The 20,529-nt window shown below is 41.5% G+C and overlaps 1 protein-coding gene across 2 annotated transcripts in view; it reads left to right on the forward strand.

The window, feature by feature from the left end:
• The window catches only part of LOC102825439 (LIM and senescent cell antigen-like-containing domain protein 1-like), a 62,571-nt gene extending 50,560 nt beyond the window's left edge, over positions 1-12,011 (forward strand). For both annotated transcript variants that reach the window (XM_006873035.1, XM_006873034.1), the window contains exons 4-10: positions 3,172-3,292; positions 3,896-4,045; positions 4,461-4,611; positions 5,277-5,369; positions 6,845-6,893; positions 9,138-9,213; positions 11,897-12,011. In XM_006873035.1, coding sequence (XP_006873097.1) covers positions 3,172-3,292; positions 3,896-4,045; positions 4,461-4,611; positions 5,277-5,369; positions 6,845-6,893; positions 9,138-9,213; positions 11,897-12,011 — 755 coding nt within the window. The remainder of the gene's footprint in view (positions 1-3,171; positions 3,293-3,895; positions 4,046-4,460; positions 4,612-5,276; positions 5,370-6,844; positions 6,894-9,137; positions 9,214-11,896) is intronic.
• The last annotated feature ends 8,518 nt before the right edge of the window (positions 12,012-20,529 follow it).

Below are 20,529 nucleotides of genomic sequence, written 5' to 3' on the forward strand. Positions count from 1 at the left end.
TGAGTAGTATCCAATCTGTTTAGGAGGGGCTGATGAAATGAAATACAGACGGGTCTCTTGTGATGCAGTAGTGAATAATTGTTATCAGGACTGCTTGTAGGGTTGGAAATGTAAAGGTAGTTGTTTTATAGCAAGGAGGGGAGTGATTAACTTTCCAGTCTAGGAGCGGAGGTCCTTGGGACCATCAAGGGAGAAGAAGAGAGATTGGGACCCTACCCAGAGAAGCAGTGATACCTGAGATGGAGGCAGAGACAATGACATGGAGCAATGGAGCAGCTGGGGACTTTAGATCCAGAGAGGGAGAAGGGCTGTGTGCTGATGAACGGGGGGTGGGGGGGCAGGCTTTCAGGTTATACCTTTTGGTTGGTTGATGACGCATGGAGGAGATTGTAACCATGGCAATGAAACGATACGGTAGAATGAATGTAAAACTAATGTTCTGTCATGTAAACGATCACATAATACACAATAAAACATTTAAAAACAATGAATTGGAACACGTAAATATCAATATCCTGGAAATGGCCATTTTGAATCTGACAGTCACCTGGTTTACTAGGCCAGGAATGACAAGTGAAGGAGGAATGATGTTGCATTTGATTGTGTGGATCATGACAAGCCATGGAAAACATTGCAAAGTATGAGTATTTTGGAACACTTAATTGTGCTTATGAGGAACCTGAACATAGACCAAGAGGCAGTTGTTCGAACAGAATAAGGGTACACTTGTTGTTGTCAGGTGCCATCGAGTCGGAACCGACTCATAGCGACCCCATGCACAGCAGAACGAAACAATGTCTGATCCTGGGCCAACCTCACTACCACTGCCACACTTGACACCATCAAAGATGCCCCCTGGCTGATCCATCTCGTTGGGGGTCTTCCTCTTTTTCACTGACCCTCCATCTTACCCAGCATGGCATCCTTCTCCAGCGACTGTTCCTCCTGACAATATGTCCAAAGTATGAGAGATAAAGTTTAGCCATCCTGGCCTCCAAGGAGCACACAAAGTAGTTTAAAATTAGGAACGGTGTGCGACAGGGTTGTATTCTATCACCATGCTTATCAATATGTTTGCTGAGCAAATAATCTGAGAAGCTGGGTTCTATGAAGAAAAACATGGCATCAGGATTGGAGGAAGACTCATTAAAAACCTGCGATATGCAGGTGATATAAGCTTGCTTGCTGCAAGTGAAGAGGACTTAAAAATATTTACTAATGAATGCTTCGTTATGGGTTACACTTCAACGTAAAGAAAACAAAAATCCTCACCCCTGGACCAATAAATAACATCACGATAAATGGAGAAAAGATTTAAGTTGTCAAAGATTTCATTTTGCATGATTCACAATCAACACTCATGGAAGCAGCAGTGAAGAAATCAAATAACGCATTGCATTAGGCAAATCTGCTGCACAGACCTCTCTAAAGTGTTGAAGAGCAAAGATGTCAGCTTGAGGACTGAGGTGCACCTGACCCAAGCCATGGTGTTTTCAGTAGCCTCATATTCATGTGAGAGTTGAACAGTGAATAAGGAAGACTGTAGAAGAATTGATGCATTTGAGTTAATGGTGTTGGAGGAGAATATTGAAAGCACAGTGGAGTGCCACAAGAACAAACAGCTCTGCGTTGAAATAAGTACAATCAGAATGATCCTTGGAAGTCTGAATGACCAGACTTCATCTCTCGTACTTCGGACATATTATCAGGAGGGACCAGTTGCTGGAGCAGGATATCATGTTTGATAAAGTAGAGGGTCGGACAATTAGAGGAAGACCCCCGACAAGATGAACTGACATAGTGGCAGCAGCGACGGGCTCTAACGTAGCTGTGAGGTTGGTGCAGGACAGGGCAGTGTTGTGTCCTGTTGTGTGTGGGGTCACTGTGAGTCCATCCGACCTCGGTGGCCCCTGGCAACAGTGTGTAGGATGACAACAGTGGGTTAAGTGTAACCCCGAGGTTGACAGTTAAAACCCACCAGGCATGGCCCGGAGGAAAGACGGGGATGTGTGTTCCCCTAAAGATTCATAGCCTCGGAGTCTATGTTGAGCCATCCCCTCCGTCCTGTGGTATCACTTTCAGCTCCAGTCCACTCAGCAGTGGTGGACGTGGTTTTGGGTGGGTTTTTTTGTTTTTTAGGTATGGTATCAGTTCCCTTTCCTGTTATCAATATACAAAAATTTGGTATCAAAACCTGGGAATAAATTTTTTTTTTTTTACGACATCTAGGGGAGTCCTCAGGAGAAGGACGAATCCTTCTGCTTCTGCAGATATAAAGCCTTAAGAGGTCACTGTGAATTGAAACCAACTCGAGCACTTAACACAACAACAGGGGAGTCCTGGTGTGGTGCTGTGGGGTAGACCCCAAACTGCTCACCACAAGGTTGGTGGTTCAAACCCACCAACCACTTCGCGGAAACCCTGTACGGGGTTGCCATGGAGTCGGTTATGACAAAGCGACCCTGTGTAGGGTTTCCACGGCCGTAAGTCTGTGCTAGAGCAGAAAACCTCATCTTTCTCCTGAGGAACAGCTGGTGGATTCAAACAGCCGACGTTGAGGTTAGCAGCCCAAGTCATAGCCCATTGTGACACAGGCCATTGTAGGAAGTAAATAGGACCTCTATTACGTGATCTTTTGGGCTGCTCTTTCCCCCTGTTCATGGAACCTTGACCTACTTGCTTTGGGGTTTGCAGTGGGCAGACAGTAATTGAGGTGTTCTGGGTGCCTGAGGGTCTCAGCGCTGTGGATGGAAGTGCTCGTGTGGTTGGCCTTTATCCCTGCGCTGGTTGCTAACAGCTCACTAGATGCAACATTCTAAAGGTTTCATGAAAGAAGAAATGAAGTCTGTGTTATAACAAAATGCGCTGTGGAGTTCAGTTGTCTGTGTTGGCGATGACTAGTGCGCACGTTTAAAAAGGAAAGCCAGATTTAGACATTTTAATTTTATGACTACTAAAAACTACGGCTATAGGGAAAGAAAACAACCCCCCCCCCCAAAAAAAAAAAAAAAAACACAAAGATTTAGGTTAAATGTAAACTTTTCTCTTCTTCCCAAACATTATTTTTACTCTGATAGATACTGGAGTTGTAGAGAACAGGCTAAGTATACTTCTGTTTTCCTGATGTTTCTCCTCCATACTGGACACCTTGTGGATGCTGTCTTTCCACAGGTGAATTCATCATTGGCAGAGTCATTAAAGCCATGAATAACAGCTGGCATCCGGAGTGCTTCCGCTGTGACATCTGTGAGGAGATTTTGGCAGATATCGGCTTCGTCAAGAATGCAGGGAGGTAGGAGTTTTTATTCCTGTCCGATGTGGGCGCATCAAGTGACTGTACAAGGCCAGGCCTAGTTTCCCCCTGGCAGTGTAGGGCAGCGCTCTAAGAAATGGAATTTAGAGTTTTGGAACTCGGAGACGGTAATATGTTGGTTTTTGTTAATGCTTTTGAGGGCAAAATGGAATTAAAAAGTAATTTTCCCACGAACTTCCAGAATCCCTCTTGTCCTAGGAAAGGGCCTAGGATTTTGTGTGCATTCCTTGACCACCAAATGAGAGACAGTGGTTTCTTAAAGGTCAGGTTATCAGGAATGGGATAAATGCCTATAACTTTAGGTACTGCTTATGTGCCAGACTTTATAGCATTTAAAGCCTGATTTTCATTATTATAACTCTGGTGCTTGATGGTTATACTATGGTTACTGCAGCCTGAGTCAGATGGTGGGTAATGTTTTCTTAGAAAACGTAGTAACGTGAACATAGCGGTAACTTTTTCAGAAAGGAATGTACTCATTTCTGTCTAGAGATATGGAAGGGCACTTCTTATCAGTTATTAGAAAGAACAAGCCTGACATTTTAGACTGAAAATTTCTGAACCCGTCCTTGCTCTGCGTAGACATCTCTGTCGTCCGTGTCACAACCGTGAGAAAGCCCGAGGCCTCGGGAAATACATCTGCCAGAAATGCCACGCCATCATCGAAGAGCAGCCTCTGATCTTCAAGAATGATCCTTACCATCCGGATCACTTCAACTGCGCCAACTGCGGGTAGGTTCCACTGCACAAACGCCCGTCAGCCCCTGGGCCCCGCTGTGCGCCAACAGACACCTTATCTACATCTCTGTTTTCTCCAAGTTCTTATTTGGAAACCTTTAAATCTGTAGAGAATTTAAGATGATAACATAATGAACACGCGTACACCCCTCGTTTAAGTTGTGAGGTTTTCTCTAATTACCTCAAAGGGTTAGGGGATGGGATATATATCAGGTATTATAACAACTTGTTTTAAAACCTTCTCAAAAGTAAGAAAATCAAATTGTTGTTGTTGTTAAGTGCCGTTGAGTCGGTTCCGACTCCTAACGACACTGTACGGGATTTCCGAGGAGCGGCTGGTGGGTTTGAACCGCCAACCTTTCCTCTCTCTTGGTGGTACTTCTCAGCTGGCTGTTTGTCTCATGTGCAGGAAGGAACTGACGGCTGATGCCCGAGAACTGAAAGGAGAGCTGTACTGTTTACCATGCCATGATAAAATGGGAGTCCCCATCTGTGGTGCTTGTCGACGGCCCATTGAGGGGCGCGTGGTCAATGCCATGGGCAAGCAGTGGCATGTGGAGGTGAGCTCTGAAGGGGTGGGGATTCCTCTTAGCTCCCACTGACTCGATTTCACCTCATGGTGACCCAGCATAGGGTCTAGATCTCCAGCCTGTGGTCTAAGATGCCACTGGGTGGGTTTGAACTGCCAATCTTTAGACTAGCAGTCCTGTTCTTCATCACGTGCACCACCCTGGAATGTACATTGACATACCAGTGACCAGAACTTTTTCGTTTCCCTGGTATATTGGTGCTAACAAGATTATTCTACAGGTGAAATGTGAACATTTGAAAGGAGCTAGTTTTGCTGAAACTTGAACTGCTTTTGGGATCCCCCAGTAATGACGCACACTGTGCCTGTCTGTTCCCCGTTGTTATTGAGGTGAAGGGCCACGGTGCGTAGCCATCGGCAGTCCCTCCATTAGAGAGGCTTCTGAGACCTCCATCTGTGTCCTGTTACCTGTTGTCTGAGTGGGCTCCGTCTCCAAGTAGCCTGTCATAGACTTAGAAATACCTGAATTAGGACTGTTTGTAAAAGTTACTGGGATGACCTTAAGGCCAAATGAAGCTACTGCCTCAGACTTGACCGTGTCTGCTCTAAGGATATTTTAAGTCTGGAGTTTGATTACTTCACTAGATCGAGGGAATATGGCACTTCAAAACTGACCGATAGGACATTTTTCCCCAGCATTTCGTCTGTGCCAAGTGTGAGAAACCTTTCCTTGGACACCGTCACTATGAGCGGAAGGGTCTGGCGTACTGTGAGACACACTACAACCAGGTAATGACTGCGCGTGTGCACTGAGCGCTGGAGACACCGCGGCAGCTTGACTTTCTCAGTATTTTATCTATAAGGAAATCCCTCAGAAATATATATTGGTCTATCAGGATTTAGTTCTAACGTTTTCGGGGGAATAACTTCAAACTTTCAGACAAATTGCAAAACAAGTTTTTGTCCGTTCCTTTTACTCGCTTACACCATTTGTTTCCCATTTGGGTGTGCTCTGTCTGTACGTAAGAAATCAGACAGGTAAACACACACGTTTTTACACAGGACTTCTTCTCTGAAGCATTTGATGGTCAGTGACCTATTACATCGTGGTCCTTTTCCTCTGAGGACTTTTTGGGCCCAGTACCATTAAGTCAGAGAGGCCCTAGCTGGAAGTCTGTAGGAGCAGACAGCCTAGGCTTTCTCCCACAGAGCATCTGGTGGTTTTGAACTGCTGACCTTGCAGTTAACAGCTCAAATGTCCAGCCCACAGTGCCACCAAGCCTCCTTTGTTGTTGTTGTTAAATGCCCTCGAGTTGGTTCTGATTCATAATGACCCTGTATAGGGTTTCCAAGGAGCAGCTGATGAGCTTGAACTGTCGACCTTGCGGTTCAAACCGAACTTGCAGTCCAACGCATTAACCCGCAGTGCCACACCTGAGGGCTCCTGTAGCCACCTGTAACGTTTCCAGAGCCTTTGTTTTTTACAACATTTTTACAACATTGACATTTTTGAAGGATACAGATTCTTCCCCTCTCCATTTTTATAAAATAGAATGCTTCTCATTTTGCGGTTGTCTATTGTGTCTAGGTGTGTGTGGTTTAGGCTGCAGTATTGCACAGGTGACGTTGTATCTTCACCTCATGGTATCTGGACTGCCCATCTGCCCCTGGTTGGTCACCGCCCAGTCAGGGTGTAGCCTGACCACCACCATATAATGGCTCTTTCCCCCTTGCACCTAATAAGCAATGTGTGCACAGTCATTTTAAGACCAAGCTAATATCTTGTTGCTCATCAAACCCCCCCAGACGTTGGGACTCACTGATGAGTCTGCCCCTCTGGTCTCTGCACTGCAGGATATAAAATGACATTTAGCTTTTGCATTCCCTCCTCTGCGTTTTATGATTTATTTCTTAGCCAATATGAAAACCAGTTTTACACCAGTTTGTGATTTAGTGCTATACAAATTTGGTGCTCAAATATCCTATAGATTGTTTTTTTTTTAAGTAATGGAAAATGAAGTATTTTCACTATAAGAAGTACAAACTAGTGAAAGGACTTTCCTAATTCTACTAACTTCCCGCTGTTGTTAAGTGCTGTCAAGTCAGTTCTGACTCTTAGTGACCCTGGATAGGGTTTTCTGGGAGAGCAGCTGGTGAGTTTGAACCGCTGCCCTTGAAGTTAGCAGTCCAGATAGCCAGTTATTTAATTGAGACAAAGAACTGAAATAATGTCTGTGTTCTAAATTGAACATTTTTCCCCCCAGCTATTCGGTGATGTTTGCTTCCATTGTAACCGTGTTATTGAAGGTGATGGTGAGTACCTGTTGATTTTATATAACATTTTGGTACAAAAACAGTTGGGTAACGTGAAAATTGAAAAAGGTTGATAGTTGCTTTTTTGTGTGTTTAAATGTAGTCATTACTAATTGGGTGTACTCTAAGCAAGCTATAGTAGTGAGATGGTAAGACCTTGACCTGGATTTGGTCTTTATTGGTGATAATACTGTCAGCTCATATTGAGGATTTTGAGTTTCTTTGAAACAATTGTCACGGGACCAGGAGCACAGGTTATGAAACAGGCTAGGCTGTGGCAGGAAAGATGCCAGTTAGGATGCTTACCACCAAAGTCCCAGATTGGCGTCCTGCTCTGGGGCCTGCTCTGTTTCCGAGGCTCAGAGGTCTTACACTAGGAATTGCGGGGACCACACCACACACTGTGTCCCGGCAGACCCTGAGAGCCCACTTCCAGTCCCTGAAATTCTGTAACTTGGAAGTTGTAACAGGGCAGTATTTCTTAGGAGAACAGCTCAGTCTGCTGTGCTGTTGGAAGACTCACTTGCGTCCTGCAGACACTTGAAGCTGGCAGCGACTTGTAGGCATTTCTCGTGCTTGTCACCGTTGCCTTTTGATAATTAGGCTGATTGACTGGAACCGAGAGGAAGCAGCTGTGTTTTCAAACAGTCGCTAACACAATTCTGCCAGAAACTTCCTGGCAACGTTTGAGGCATTCCTGTTCTCAGCAAGCGGTGGTGTCCTCAGTAGATAGCACCTGACTCAGGAAATGCTTTCTGAAACATTGCCTCTGTGCCATTGCGAAAGGACTAGCTCAGAAAGGCAGTATTTTGTGCCACTGAAAATAAAGCTCCCCCTACATGCAACAAACAGTTGCCAAGTGAAAGATGTCAACGGAAGGCATTTCTTATTGTCAGCTTTTGGAAGAAAGATTCCTACATGCAAATAAATTCATGTCTGGACTCTTAAAAATGATCTCGTTCACATTTCCCTGTCAGGTGAGTGGCAGTAAGAGCATAAATGAAGTGGTGAATGTACTGTTCCTGAAAAACTACCCCAACCCTAACCCTAACCCAAAAACTAACCCTAAACACCATTCTCATCATTGGAGACAAGAGGGAAGTTGTCAGGACTTCATTCTTCTTGGATCAACCATCAACACTTACAGAAGCAGCAGTTAAGAAATCAAATGACGTATTGCATTAGGCAAATCTGCTGCACAAGACCTTTTTAAAGTGTTGAAGAGCAAAGATGTCAGTTTGAGGACTGAGGTGTGCCTGAACCAAGCCACGGTATTTTCAATAACCTCATATGCATGTGAAAGCTGGACAGTGAATAAGGAAGATCATAGAAGAATTGATGCTTTTTAGTTATGGTGTTGGAAGAGAATATTGAAAGTGCCATGGGCTGCCCATAGAACAACAGATTTGTGTTGGAAGAAGTGCAGCCAGAGTGCTCCTTTGGAGGCCAGGATGGCCAAACTTCGTCTCTCATACTTTGGACATATTGTCAGGAGGGAGCAGTCGCTGGAGAATAATATTATGTTTGGTAAAGTGGAGGGTCAGAGAAGAGGAAGACACCAGCAAGATGGGCTCAAGCGTGACAATAGTAGTGAGGTTGGCCCAGGACCGGGCAATGTTTCATTCTGATGTGCAGAGGGTCGCTATGAGTTGGTACCAATTCAATGGCACCTAACAACAACAATTTTTCTGGTCCAGAAAAACGAATCGTAGTAGTATAATGCATGTTAGACTCTTTGGGGAAAAGACATGGTACACATCATTTATGAGGGGGCTTCAAATGTTGGTGGGAAAATTCCATGATGTTGTCTTTCCATTTTCCATAAACTTTTGAAAGCGCTCTAGTATATTTCATTTTCCATAAACTTTTGAAAGCGCTCTTGTATATTTCTCACAGGATACTCAGAGGGGGTGGCGGAGAATTGAACTACACATAAAGGTTGAAAAAGGCGATGATAACCTTCTTAAGTAGAAGCTTATTCTCCTGTAACACATAAATTAAGTGTTGTTCTTGTATAATAACTGAAAAAGTAGCTTTGGCTTCATTAATAAAATTGTCAGGAAGCATTCATTAATCGATAGTATTGAGCTATATGATTACTTGATCCTTCCTCTAGAAACATCTTGAAAATTCTTCCAAGTGCTGTGGATGAAGGTTTTGCTCAGCTGTAGATTGTAAGTGTGTTTCTCTTCTGTCATATGCCAGTGTAGTGTTCTGTGACAAATCTCTTGTCTCTTTCCCTAGTGGTCTCTGCTCTCAATAAAGCCTGGTGTGTGAACTGTTTCGCCTGTTCTACCTGCAACACTAAATTAACACTCAAGTAAGTGCTGTAGTTTGGTCTAGTATAAATCCTAATATGGAAAATTTGGGGATAACATTTAAATATATATATATATATATTCATAGAGTTTGTAAAAAGCGAATTATGTGATTCCTTATTTCTTCTTTCTGTTGAGGCCTTCTGAAAATAAAGGCACTTTCTTTAATTGTTCCCTCTTCTTTCCTCTATTTCTTTGTCCTACTCAAAGGGATAAGTTTGTTGAAATTGATCTAAAACCAGTCTGCAAACATTGTTATGAGAAAATGCCAGAAGAATTTAAGAGGCGACTTGCCAAACGGGAGAGAGAAGCAAAGGACAAGGACAAGCAGAAAAAGAAAAAGCCAGTCTGTTTGTAAACTTTTCTGTCCCTTCTGTCAGTGTTTTTACTGCTTTCTTCTTTGGTTAGTCCTTTGGAAGGCTTTCTGTTTCTGTCTCTCCTTTTTTTTTCTTTTTGCATGTATTTGTAGCTGCTTCTTTGATATGCAAGTATAAATCAGGTGCAGGGGTGGTTGGCCTTTTGCAACAATTATTAAAACTACAAAGCTTAAATGAATAATGTTGTTAAGTGCCATCGAGTCGGTTCCGACCCATAGCGACCCTGTATAGGGTTTCCAAGGAGCCATTGGTGAGCTTGGACCGCTGACCTTACAGTTCAAAAGGCTTTGCAGTCTGGTGCATTAATCCACAGCGCCACACCAGGCCTCCAAATGAATATCTGTACTCATATCGTGCGTCCTTTGTTCCCCTTAATCTGTAGAGTTCTCCTGTTCTTTTGCAGTACAATTCAACATAGATAATCCTTTTTTAAAAAAAATTAATTCAGGGGAAGGATTCCAATTTGTTACCACATGATAGGGAAAGCTTTCTAGTATTTTTAATTGATGGTTGAAGTTTTTGAAATTGTAGTCTTTGGTTACTTTGCCTAAAATCATTTAAGTGATAAATTCCAAGTATCTCTGGATATTGGTTTTAAAGTGCACATGTTCCACATTCTATATTAAATTACGTCCTTTTCAGCATGTTTCACATCGAAGTAAAATGTGCCTAGTGGAGCTCATGAATGCATAACTTGATGTCTTTAAATCCTATTTTACTTTTAATTTTTTTTTCAAACAATTAATTTTGTTGTTGAGAATATACACAGCAAAACATATACCGAGTAAGCAGTTTCTGCATGGCCAATTCAAGGAGCTCTGGTAGCGTAGTGATTACAAGTTGGGCTGCTAGCTTCAAGGTCATCAGTTCGAAACTACCCACGGTTCCGTGGGAGAAAAATGAGGCTTTCTGCTCTTGTAGAGATTGACAGCCTCGGAAATCCTGTATAGGAACCAACTCCACGGCACATACCCACACCATTCTCAGCCTATATGTCTGAGCTGTTCTCCTCCTCCATTTACACAACCTCACTGCCCTCCTAGGGTCCTGTCTAATCTCTCAAGTTGATCTTGTCAGTCTGACCTCATGTAGATAGTTCTTAAAGGAGCATACGGCTCACGGCAGACAGTTTTTAACTAGTTAAGCTAAACTGTCCTCTTGTTTTAAGACTTCAGGGGATATTTTTGGTTTAAGGGTTAAGGGTTATCTCAGGGCACTTATTTTAGGCATTAAACCTTCGTGGCTCCCGCAACTTTATATAGATTGTATGAAAATTTTGAATTCTGTTCTATGTATCTCCCCTTTTGATCAAGATTGTTCTGTGGAAGCTGATGGAAATGTTCAGTGATACCACCCAGTTCTTCTGGCCTCAGTTTTTAGAGGAAGTATTTCAATCTAGGAAATTCGATTGCATTCCTAACATGATCGCTCCATTTTTCCAACATCATATTCATTGTGTTTTGAGCACTAACATCTTTTTTTATTGTTTCAGTTTTTATGTTTCCTTTGATTAAGAGGAACTGAAATTGAAGTATAAAATTAAAACCATAGAAGGCTTGCTGAACAGTGTAACTGAAAGCTGTGATTTTGTTTTTGACAGATTTAATAGCTTTTGATCTGTGATTTGAGAGCCATGTTTAACTCAATAGTGCTGTTAAATCAAGCATTTGAAATTTAACAACATGTGAATTACAACCAGCATTAGGCCTATATAAAAATCTGTCATTAAGAATTAACTCTGTTGCTAACATTGTTCTATTAAGATTATTTTGAAACCTATAATCTTTTAATTTAATATACTTTAAAATACATCATAATTCTCTCAGCAGACTTTTTAACTTTGTTACAGATGATACTGGCACCACTCAACTTGTTCAGTACATGTTTGCTAAACAAGATTTCACAGAAAATGAGCAGGTTATAAAGTTGTGTGCATGATCATTTTCCCACCAATGTACACTCAAAGCTGCTCCTTTGCTTTAAAGAAATGAATTCTTTAAAAGTGTTCTAATCATACTTTAAAATGTAATTTCATTTACATTTCCTGTATCTACTAAGCATTAAGTAAAGTAGACCTTTTATATTACACAGGTATGTAGGACCAATTTACAAGGACTAAATTTTTTCAGATGATACTGTAAATGTATTGTACATATCACAGTGACAAGAATTGAGGTTACAACGGTAGTCGTTTATTGTAGATGTTATATTACATAGTATCTTCATTTAATTTAGTAAAATTACTTACTGTTATTTTTGTGTCTGTATTCAATACATTTCCACTCATTTTTTTCATTCTTCTCTTTAGGAATAAGTTTGTGGAGTTTGACATGAAACCAGTGTGTAAGAAGTGCTATGAGAAATTCCCGCTGGAATTGAAGAAAAGACTTAAGAAGCTAGCTGAGACCTTAGGAAGGAAGTAATTGTGCCTTTCTTTTACGTTTTCCTTCTATGCAAAGATAAATGACCAACATGACTTGACTTAATCCATCCTTATTTAAAGTTGTATTTAAAAACAGTTGAGATGGAAAGAGACTTACCTGAATGATTTTCTTTATCTTTTATTCCTCACTTAAAAAAAAAAAAAAAAAGTTTGTATAATATATCTAAACATAACTGAAATCAGGTTTTTCTTTTGTTAATTCTCATCAACATGCTAACATATACTATACACTGTACTTTATAGCAAAAATCATGTGATTAGATGTTAATTAAGGTCCAAAGTAATTAAATGTAACTTGATAAATGAAAGTAATGATGCAACTTTTACATGACTCTGATTTTCAAAACTGTTTGTTTGTTGTTTTTCTAAACTTTGTATTCAAGAGAAAATTACTTCCAACTACTGTTGGGAAAGGAAAGTAGCATCCCAAGCAAAACAAGTCTTAGGAAAGTTTAGCACGTTTACCAAGTTATTCGGTTAAAATGGACACACAGATTGCTAAAACAAGAAACGTGTATTCAGAACTACTTGATATTGTTACATTTTTTTGTTACATGCAATAATTATTATGCTTAGTTTTATATTTTGCTCTTCTTGTAAACTTCTTTTTTATAAATAGTTGATAGTTATTATAGCTAATTAATAGTATGCCTTTTTAAATTTTGTGCAAAAATTTTATACCTGGTATCTGAAAATACAGTATACTTTACAATATTGGACAAATGAAGTATTTTTTAAATGTATTACAGCAAATACGCCTTTAAGTTTAATGTCCACAATGTAGACTTATAATAGGACATGAAATGAAATTTTACATAGCTTGGAATATGTCACTTAAAATAAGGTTTATGTATATGTATGGATCATATTGCCTTTATAATCAGGCTATATCTAGTCATAGCCATACTATTATGCTTTATACATAATCAAGTTTGCATTGCCTTAGAAATATATGTATTTTAATCAGGAATTCTGTCTGTTTGGAACAATACCAACTAGAAATCAATGTATCGATTGCAAATTGTAAACACAGTTCATTTACCACAGTGCTGATTATGGGTTTTTTTCTCAGTTTTTTTTTTTTTTTAAGAAATCCATTGAAATTGATTTTGTCATCTTATTAGAGGCAATAATGTTGGCATATATTTGTGTCAGGTTTCCATTTCAGATTTCATAATTCGTTGTGTTTTATTTAGTATAAATATGAGGGGGCTTCAAAAAATTCTATTAACTTTTCATTCCTTTTTTCCATGAATTTTTGGGTTTTCCCTCATAAATGACACTTTTAAATTGAAAGAGAGATGTTAAAAAGTGTTCATTTTAGGTCAGAGTAGTGAATTGCTTTACTTTGTAGCGAAGTTTATCTTGAAATTTCAGGGTCGTTATTTCTGGATAAGCTTATTATGCAAAGCAAACTTTACAAACATTTAAAAAAAATGTTTCTGCTGCTATGTTATCATATAAAAAGGTTGCCAAGATGGGACCAGTAAAAGTGAAATTGCTCAATTTTCCAAAAACTGCTGGCATATTGTTTTGCCTTAAGAAATCTCAGGATGGTACCACTCTGCCATTGAAATATTTGCATGGATGCATTAAAAAAGAAACATTTTGCTTGGCCTTTACAAAGTAAATTCTGTTTCCTTTTTCAAACAGATTGTTCTTCAGTGTTCTTTTAGAATCTAAAACATATCATAAGTGATTGAAACTAATATGTATTTTAAGACTGTATGTGCTCTGTTGTTTAAAGCAGTCTTTGCATTTGACCATAAGACTCAAAATCCCCTCAGTGTGCCTTTGTCAGCCAATGTTTGACCAGCAGTGAAAACCTGGAAAGTATTAACTCTTACAGTCTGAATATAGGCCAGATAGGATAATACAGGTTCTTGATGCTAAACTCACCCCACACCAAGGAGAGCCTGTGTCTGGACGCGTATCCTGAATCCCATGGATGACACCTGGACTGAACTCACCTGCTTTGCTTTTGCGTGTTTTACATAGCCAGGCATCTCCTTTAGCTCAATGTGCTCTTAAAATGTGAAGTACAAGTTGGAGTCATTAAGTTCCTAATACTTTAAGGGAGTTCATCTAGATACAGTACTTTATTCCAGCATTAGGGCCCTTACGTAGAAGACAGAATAAACAAGATGAAGACAAGCGTGGTCTGTTTCATCTTTTTGTGGTACTTGTCCTGGCTGCTGAAACACTCATGCCAATAAACAGCGCTTTATTTGAAGTCCTGCAAAGCAGTTTGAAATAATTCATGCTTTAACCTAATTTCTAAGTGCTCAGTTTTCTTAGCATGCCTAATGTATTTGTGGGAAATGCCTTTGTACCTTTAAAACATTCTTTGGATCTTGCTGAAAACCTTATTAACAGTGCACCAGAAATATGTTACCTTGCCTTGACCATTTGCCAAAATAGCCATTTGAAGTCTTCACGTTAGATTGTAAGCTTAATGGCAGGGATACTATATCAATAATTATGCTTTTATATAGCAATACTGCAGTATACTTTTGGTGCTTAATAAATGATCATAATTATTAACCATAACCTGTTTATGCAGTGCATTTTTTTTATCTTGATATCTCATAGAGATGGGATCATAAAATATAAGTCCTTTTCTGTCTGACGTTTTACTTAGTGCAGTATTTTCTAAGTCCGTCTGTGTTGTAGCGTGTCTCATGATGTCTTTTCATGGCTGACTAATACTCCATCGTGTGTACAGGAAGTGTCTGCCATATCCGAGTTAGGATGAACTACACCTATGACCATCTGTTGTATGGATGTAATATGTTGTACCAACTATGAGCAGTAAATCCTAGCTTGGATGCTAGTGGTCCCTTTGGGGCGTGGGGGCTCTTTGTTATGTTAATGGGACAGGGTTGGTGTGGGGTGTATTTTAAGGCACTCTTTGAGATATATACGAGGTAAAACAAATGAGAAGAGACAGATGACGTAAAATATACACCAAAGCAGACAGGACTCTCACGGAACCAGAAAGCAGAAGCTAGAGAGACAAGAACTTTCCGTAGATCTGGTGTCTGCATTCAGCAGACTTCTAGCATCCTGAACTAGGAGTCCCTTGTTAAAACCAACAGCAGTAGACAAAACTCAAACAGAATTTGGTACAAAGAAGGAAAGCTGCTGCCCTAACACTTACCTTAAGTGTGGACTTAGTTTCGGAGCTGGTCATAGATAGAGTCGGGAAGAGTTTCCAAGTGTCTAGTACTCAAAGCCTGAAGTCCTGGTGTGGCACTGTAGGGTCAGCACCGGACTATGAATCACTAAGTTGGCAGTTCAGACCCACCCACTGCTCCTTGGAAACTGTATACAGGGTCACTATGCATCAGAACCAACTCGATGGCACTTAACAACAATAATAAAAGCCTGAAATTCTGGTGTGGCACTGTAGGGTCAGCACTGGACTACGAGTCGGAACCAACTCAAGGGCAGTTAACTACAACCACAATAGTAAGAGCCTAGACTGCCTTGAAGACACTGTTGGTAGAATTATGGATGTCAGAGGCAAGTTTGGTGAGGACCCAGAAAGAAGTGAGGAGGACAACAGAGAAAGTCTCTACGAATCTGAGGAGAGCAATGGAGCAGTTTCGCGTGCCCTTTTAGACGGTCCTAAGGCACTGGTGTTATCTGCACGTAGCTGTTAATAAATAAGGAGCCCTGGTAGTGTAGTGAGTTACATGTTGGGCTGCTAACTGCAAAGCCAGCGGTTCAAATCTACCAGCCACTCCACAGGAGAAAGATGAGGCTTTCTGTTCCCGCAGAGATTTACAGCCTCAGAAACCATCTCTCCAGGGTGTCTGTGAGTCAGAACTGACTCCATGGCACACCACCACCACCTAACCCTGAGAACTACTATAAAGCAATCTTGTTACGTTTTTCTGTGTTTATTCTGGATGGTTCTCTCTGAGGTGGCTGATTTTGTTGGTATGTTTGTGCTTTCTTCTGAGGTTTTGACTCTGGCTCTGAGTGTACCTCTGGGGTTGGATTTTCATCCTCATATACAGAGTTGGAGCAATGCATTGGTTCCCTCTGATAAGCTCTGGACTGCGAACCCCAAAGTCCATGGTTTAAGGCTGCCAGCTGCTCCACAGGACAAAGATGAGGCTTCCTTGGAAACCCGACCCAGAGTCTCTGAATCAGAACCCATTCAAGAGCTCTTAACAACAATGCAGAGTTTAGGGTGGCCGACTCTCCCTTTTCTTCCTGAATAGGAAAGTGGGAGAATGATGCCATTTATAATAGCATCTCATCAGGAACGGGAAGGACTTAGACGGTGAAAACAAAGCGCAGCAGAGAGAGATTGAAGCGGGCGCATCTAAACGGACAGGTGCTCCCTGTGAGATAGAAGAGGAAGCACCTGGCCATGCAGCTCGAGACTAGGTTGTTAGGATGTCAGTACTACCCAAAGGGATCTATGGGTTCGATGCAGTCCCAGTAACGACCTCAGATGTCTTGACAGAAATATAAAAACCAGTTCTCAAAGAGAACACAGGACTCCCACTTGGTGATTTTAAAACATACTACACAACTACAGTTACCAAAACAGACTGGTACTGGGCCAGGCAGCCCCTGCTTTACAGACGAAGTCCATTCCTAACTGGGCCTAACAATTTGTAGGCCAGTCAGCACAGGTGCATACGATTGTTTTTTAGTCTGGAGAGCAAGAGACGGCTGAAGTCCTTTACAATCATCTAAAAGTTGCAATACAGCAAGAGAAGATGATTTGTGATGAAGAATTTGTTGCTAGCAGGGGTGGCTTCAGGCGTCCTGGTAACATGGTGAGTTATGTATTGGGCTGCTGACCACAGTGTCAGCAGTGCAAATCTATCAAGCACTCAGTGGGAGAAAGAGGAAGCTTTCTGCTCCTGTAAAGATTGACAGCCATGGAAACAGGGTCGCTATGAGTCGGAGCCAACTCCACAGCACATCACCACCACCACCAGGGGTTGGTTCAGTTGTTACAAAATTAGAGCAAATTTATATAACAGTGACCCTTTTGTGATTCTGGGATAGATTTGTTGTTAAGTGCCATCGACTCAGTTCTGACTCAGTATGGCTGTATAGGGTTTCTGAAGAGTGGCTGGTGGGTTTAAAATGTCAGCCCCGCAGTTAGCAGTTCAGTGGTGACCCTACATATAGCATTCACCATTTTCAGTCTCAGCTTTCATGGGAACCCAGCTGTTAGATGTGCTGCCATCTGCCAGGGACCAGCGTAACTGCATGCCTTCCATTGCTGGAAATGTGTGGAATGAACAAAATACACAATGCTGAAAATAATTTGGTCATGAAATCATTAAAGCAGGGCTTTGAACTAACTAGTGAGCAGAGTTGAAATAGTGATGACCTGCTCAAAGATGGTGGTGCCCCACTCAAAGATGGTGGCCAGCGGCATCACTTGGGCCACTTGTGGCTCTTCACAGTCATGCCAGTACATCCCGTGTCCCACTTATCAGTCTCCTAAAAGGACTTGGATCTGTCATTTGTTCCAATTGAGTTACACCATAATGAATCACCCAAACTAGTCAGTTCCTGTTTTGCCTCATCAACTGTGACAGACTTGGTTCAAAGCCATGTTTAAAGGGCAAGTAGGAATGGTCTGTAAGCTGGACATTCCCAACCCTGAAACTGCCTGTACAACAGTAGATCATTGGAATAGAATTGAGAGTCTATACAGAAATAAATCCACATAACGGATTTTTGACACAGATGCTAAGTCCGTTCAATGAAGAAAGAAGTCTCTTAAATAAATGTGGCTGGGAAAAATTGGATTTCCATGTGCAGAAAAATGAAACAGTATCCATGCCTCACACCATACCAAAAAACAAATTTAAAATGAAAGTAAGACCCTAAAATTCATAGGGGAAAAGCAGGATAATGCTCAGGTCTAACTTTCACCAATAATGTGATGATTGTGATTAATAAAAACACAGACAGCAAAAGATGAAATATGTGGGATCTCAACAAATGTCAACTTGACCATCTGAAAACACAATGTGTATGAATTCTTGAGTGGAAAACCAATTTACTCTGTAAACTTTCACTCAGATCACAATAAAAAGGATTTTAAAAACTCAAAAATCTGAAAGTATTTACCAATCTACTTTTAAAAGTAAAAAGGCAAGAATTCATTGGAAACCAGATATTTGACAAGGATCCAATAACCAAAATATATGTAACACTTAGACAACTTAATATCGAAATGAGAAATAACCCAAGTATAAATGGGCAAAGGACTTGAATAGACACTCGAACAGAGGACGTTCAAATGACCACCAGACACATGAAAAGATGTTCAGCATCATTAGCCATCCAGACCCAAACACCTGCTATCAAGTTGCTTCTGACTCACAGCAATCCTATAGGAGACAGTAGAACTGCCCTGTTCAGGGTTTCCAAGGCCCTAAATCTTTAAGGACGCAGGCTCCCTCATCTTTCTCCTGAGGAGCTGGGTGGTAGGTTCCAACAGCTGACCTGCCAATTAGCACAGTGTTTAATCTACTGAAGTACCAGGGTTCCTTCATTAACCATCAGAGAAAGGTAAATCAAAACCACCATGAGATACCATTTCACACCCTGTAGAATGCTTGTTAAGTGCCTTCCAGTGGGCTCCAACTCACAATGACTCTGTATAGGGTTTGCAAGGAGCGGCTGGTGAGCTTGAACCACTGACTTGCAGTGCAGTGCATTAACCTACACCGCCACACCAGGACTTCTAGCAATAGCCCAGAAGAGGAGGTGACCTGAAGGCCCTTGGACAAAAAAATGGATAAACAGAATGTTGCATATGATGGAATACTGAGTAGCCAGTAGGAGAAATGAGTCTGAAGACATGCCACAGGAGAGATGGAGCTGGGAGACACTATGCTGAGTGAAAAAGCCAATCACAAAGGAACAAATCAAATACTCTATGGTCTGTCTTACATAAAAGAACCCTGGTGATGCAGTGAGTCAAGCAGTGGGCTGCTAACCAAAAGCCCAGTAGTTCAAACCTACAAGCGGATCTCCCAGGAGAGAGATGTAGTCTGCTCCCGTAAACACGTACAGCCTCAGAAAACCTAGGACACAGTTCTCTGCTAAAGAGTCCTGGTGTGGCGCTGTGGGTTAATGCGTCAGACTGCAGTCGTCTGAACTGCAAAATCAGCGGTTCAAGCTCACCATCTGCTCCTTGGAAACCCTATTACAGGGTCGCTATGGGTCGGAATCGACTTGACAGCATTTAATAACAACAACAACACAGAGTCCACGGAGGACAGAGTCGGAACTGTCTCCATGACAATCAGTTTGTGTCGCTTATGTAAAGAGACAAGAAAAGGTGAATGAATAAACACCCCAGGTTATTAGTGTGGTACTATAGGATAAGTAGGAGCTCTGGTAGCGTAGTGGTTACGAATCGGACTGCGAACCTTAAGGTCAGCGGTTTGAAACTACCAGCCGCTCCGCGGGAGAAAGATGAGGCTTTCTACTCCTGTAAAGATTTACACCATCGGAAACCCTGTACAGGGTCGCTATGGGTCGGAACAGACTCGACGGCACTTAACAACAACAACAATAGGATAAGTACTTGATCACAAGGTCGGCGGTTCAGACTCACCAACCCCTCATTGGAAGCCTTAAAGGAAGCCGATGTGAGAACAAAGCTGATGGCAGTTCCAACCAGGAGCCTGAGCAGGAGGGAGTGAAGGGGAGCGTCACTGCAATGGGGCAGAGCAGTAATTAACGGCAGGGTCGCACAGCCAGTCAGTGTTGTTTTGCACCTGGAGAAAGCTGAATTGGCAAAAGTTGTGTCATAGATGGAGTTAGAACAACAACTGTTGTTAAGTACAACCCCAAATCTCGTGGAATTTGGTTTCTTGATTTGGGGTTGAAGGTCATGGTTTCAGGATTCATCCCAGTTTAATTTAGCAGTGAATATCAAGTTGAGTGCTTCTATTCTACCTGCTAGTTTGAGGGGTTAGTACCTGGCCACTCCAGGTACAAGAACTGGCCTCTGTCTGCCTGGAGCAACAGAGGAAGGCGGAGTCAGGAGCAGGCGGCTCCAGAATGCTGGGATGATCGCATCTGCGAACAGCTGTTTCCTTTGCCATGAGACCAGAAGAACTGGGTGATACCCAGCTGAGTGTTTCGATCAAACATTCCATAAAAGAATCCTGATCAAAGGGAAGGAGGGGAAATGCAGAACAGAATTTCCATCTCTTATGAACTGCAGACTTCCTGGAGCCATGAAGGCCCTGACATCATCTTTAAAACTGAAGCTAGAAATATCTCCTGACGTCTTCTTAATATCAGTTGTTTAGCTTAATTCGTAGGGTAGTTGGTTTTGAAAGTCTGCCTTGAGCATTGTGTTCTCTTTCAAACTATATGCAATCAACAGCAACTTGCTTGAAAGATTTCATAGAAACTTTATGGGAACAATGAATTTATCCTAATGGGGGAGGAACATCTAAGAAAAGGAGGGAGAACATGCCTATAAAACTCGA

This window comes from Chrysochloris asiatica, unplaced genomic scaffold (genome assembly GCF_000296735.1).
Source record: "Chrysochloris asiatica unplaced genomic scaffold, ChrAsi1.0 scaffold00220, whole genome shotgun sequence".
NCBI classification, from domain to species: domain Eukaryota; kingdom Metazoa; phylum Chordata; class Mammalia; order Afrosoricida; family Chrysochloridae; genus Chrysochloris; species Chrysochloris asiatica.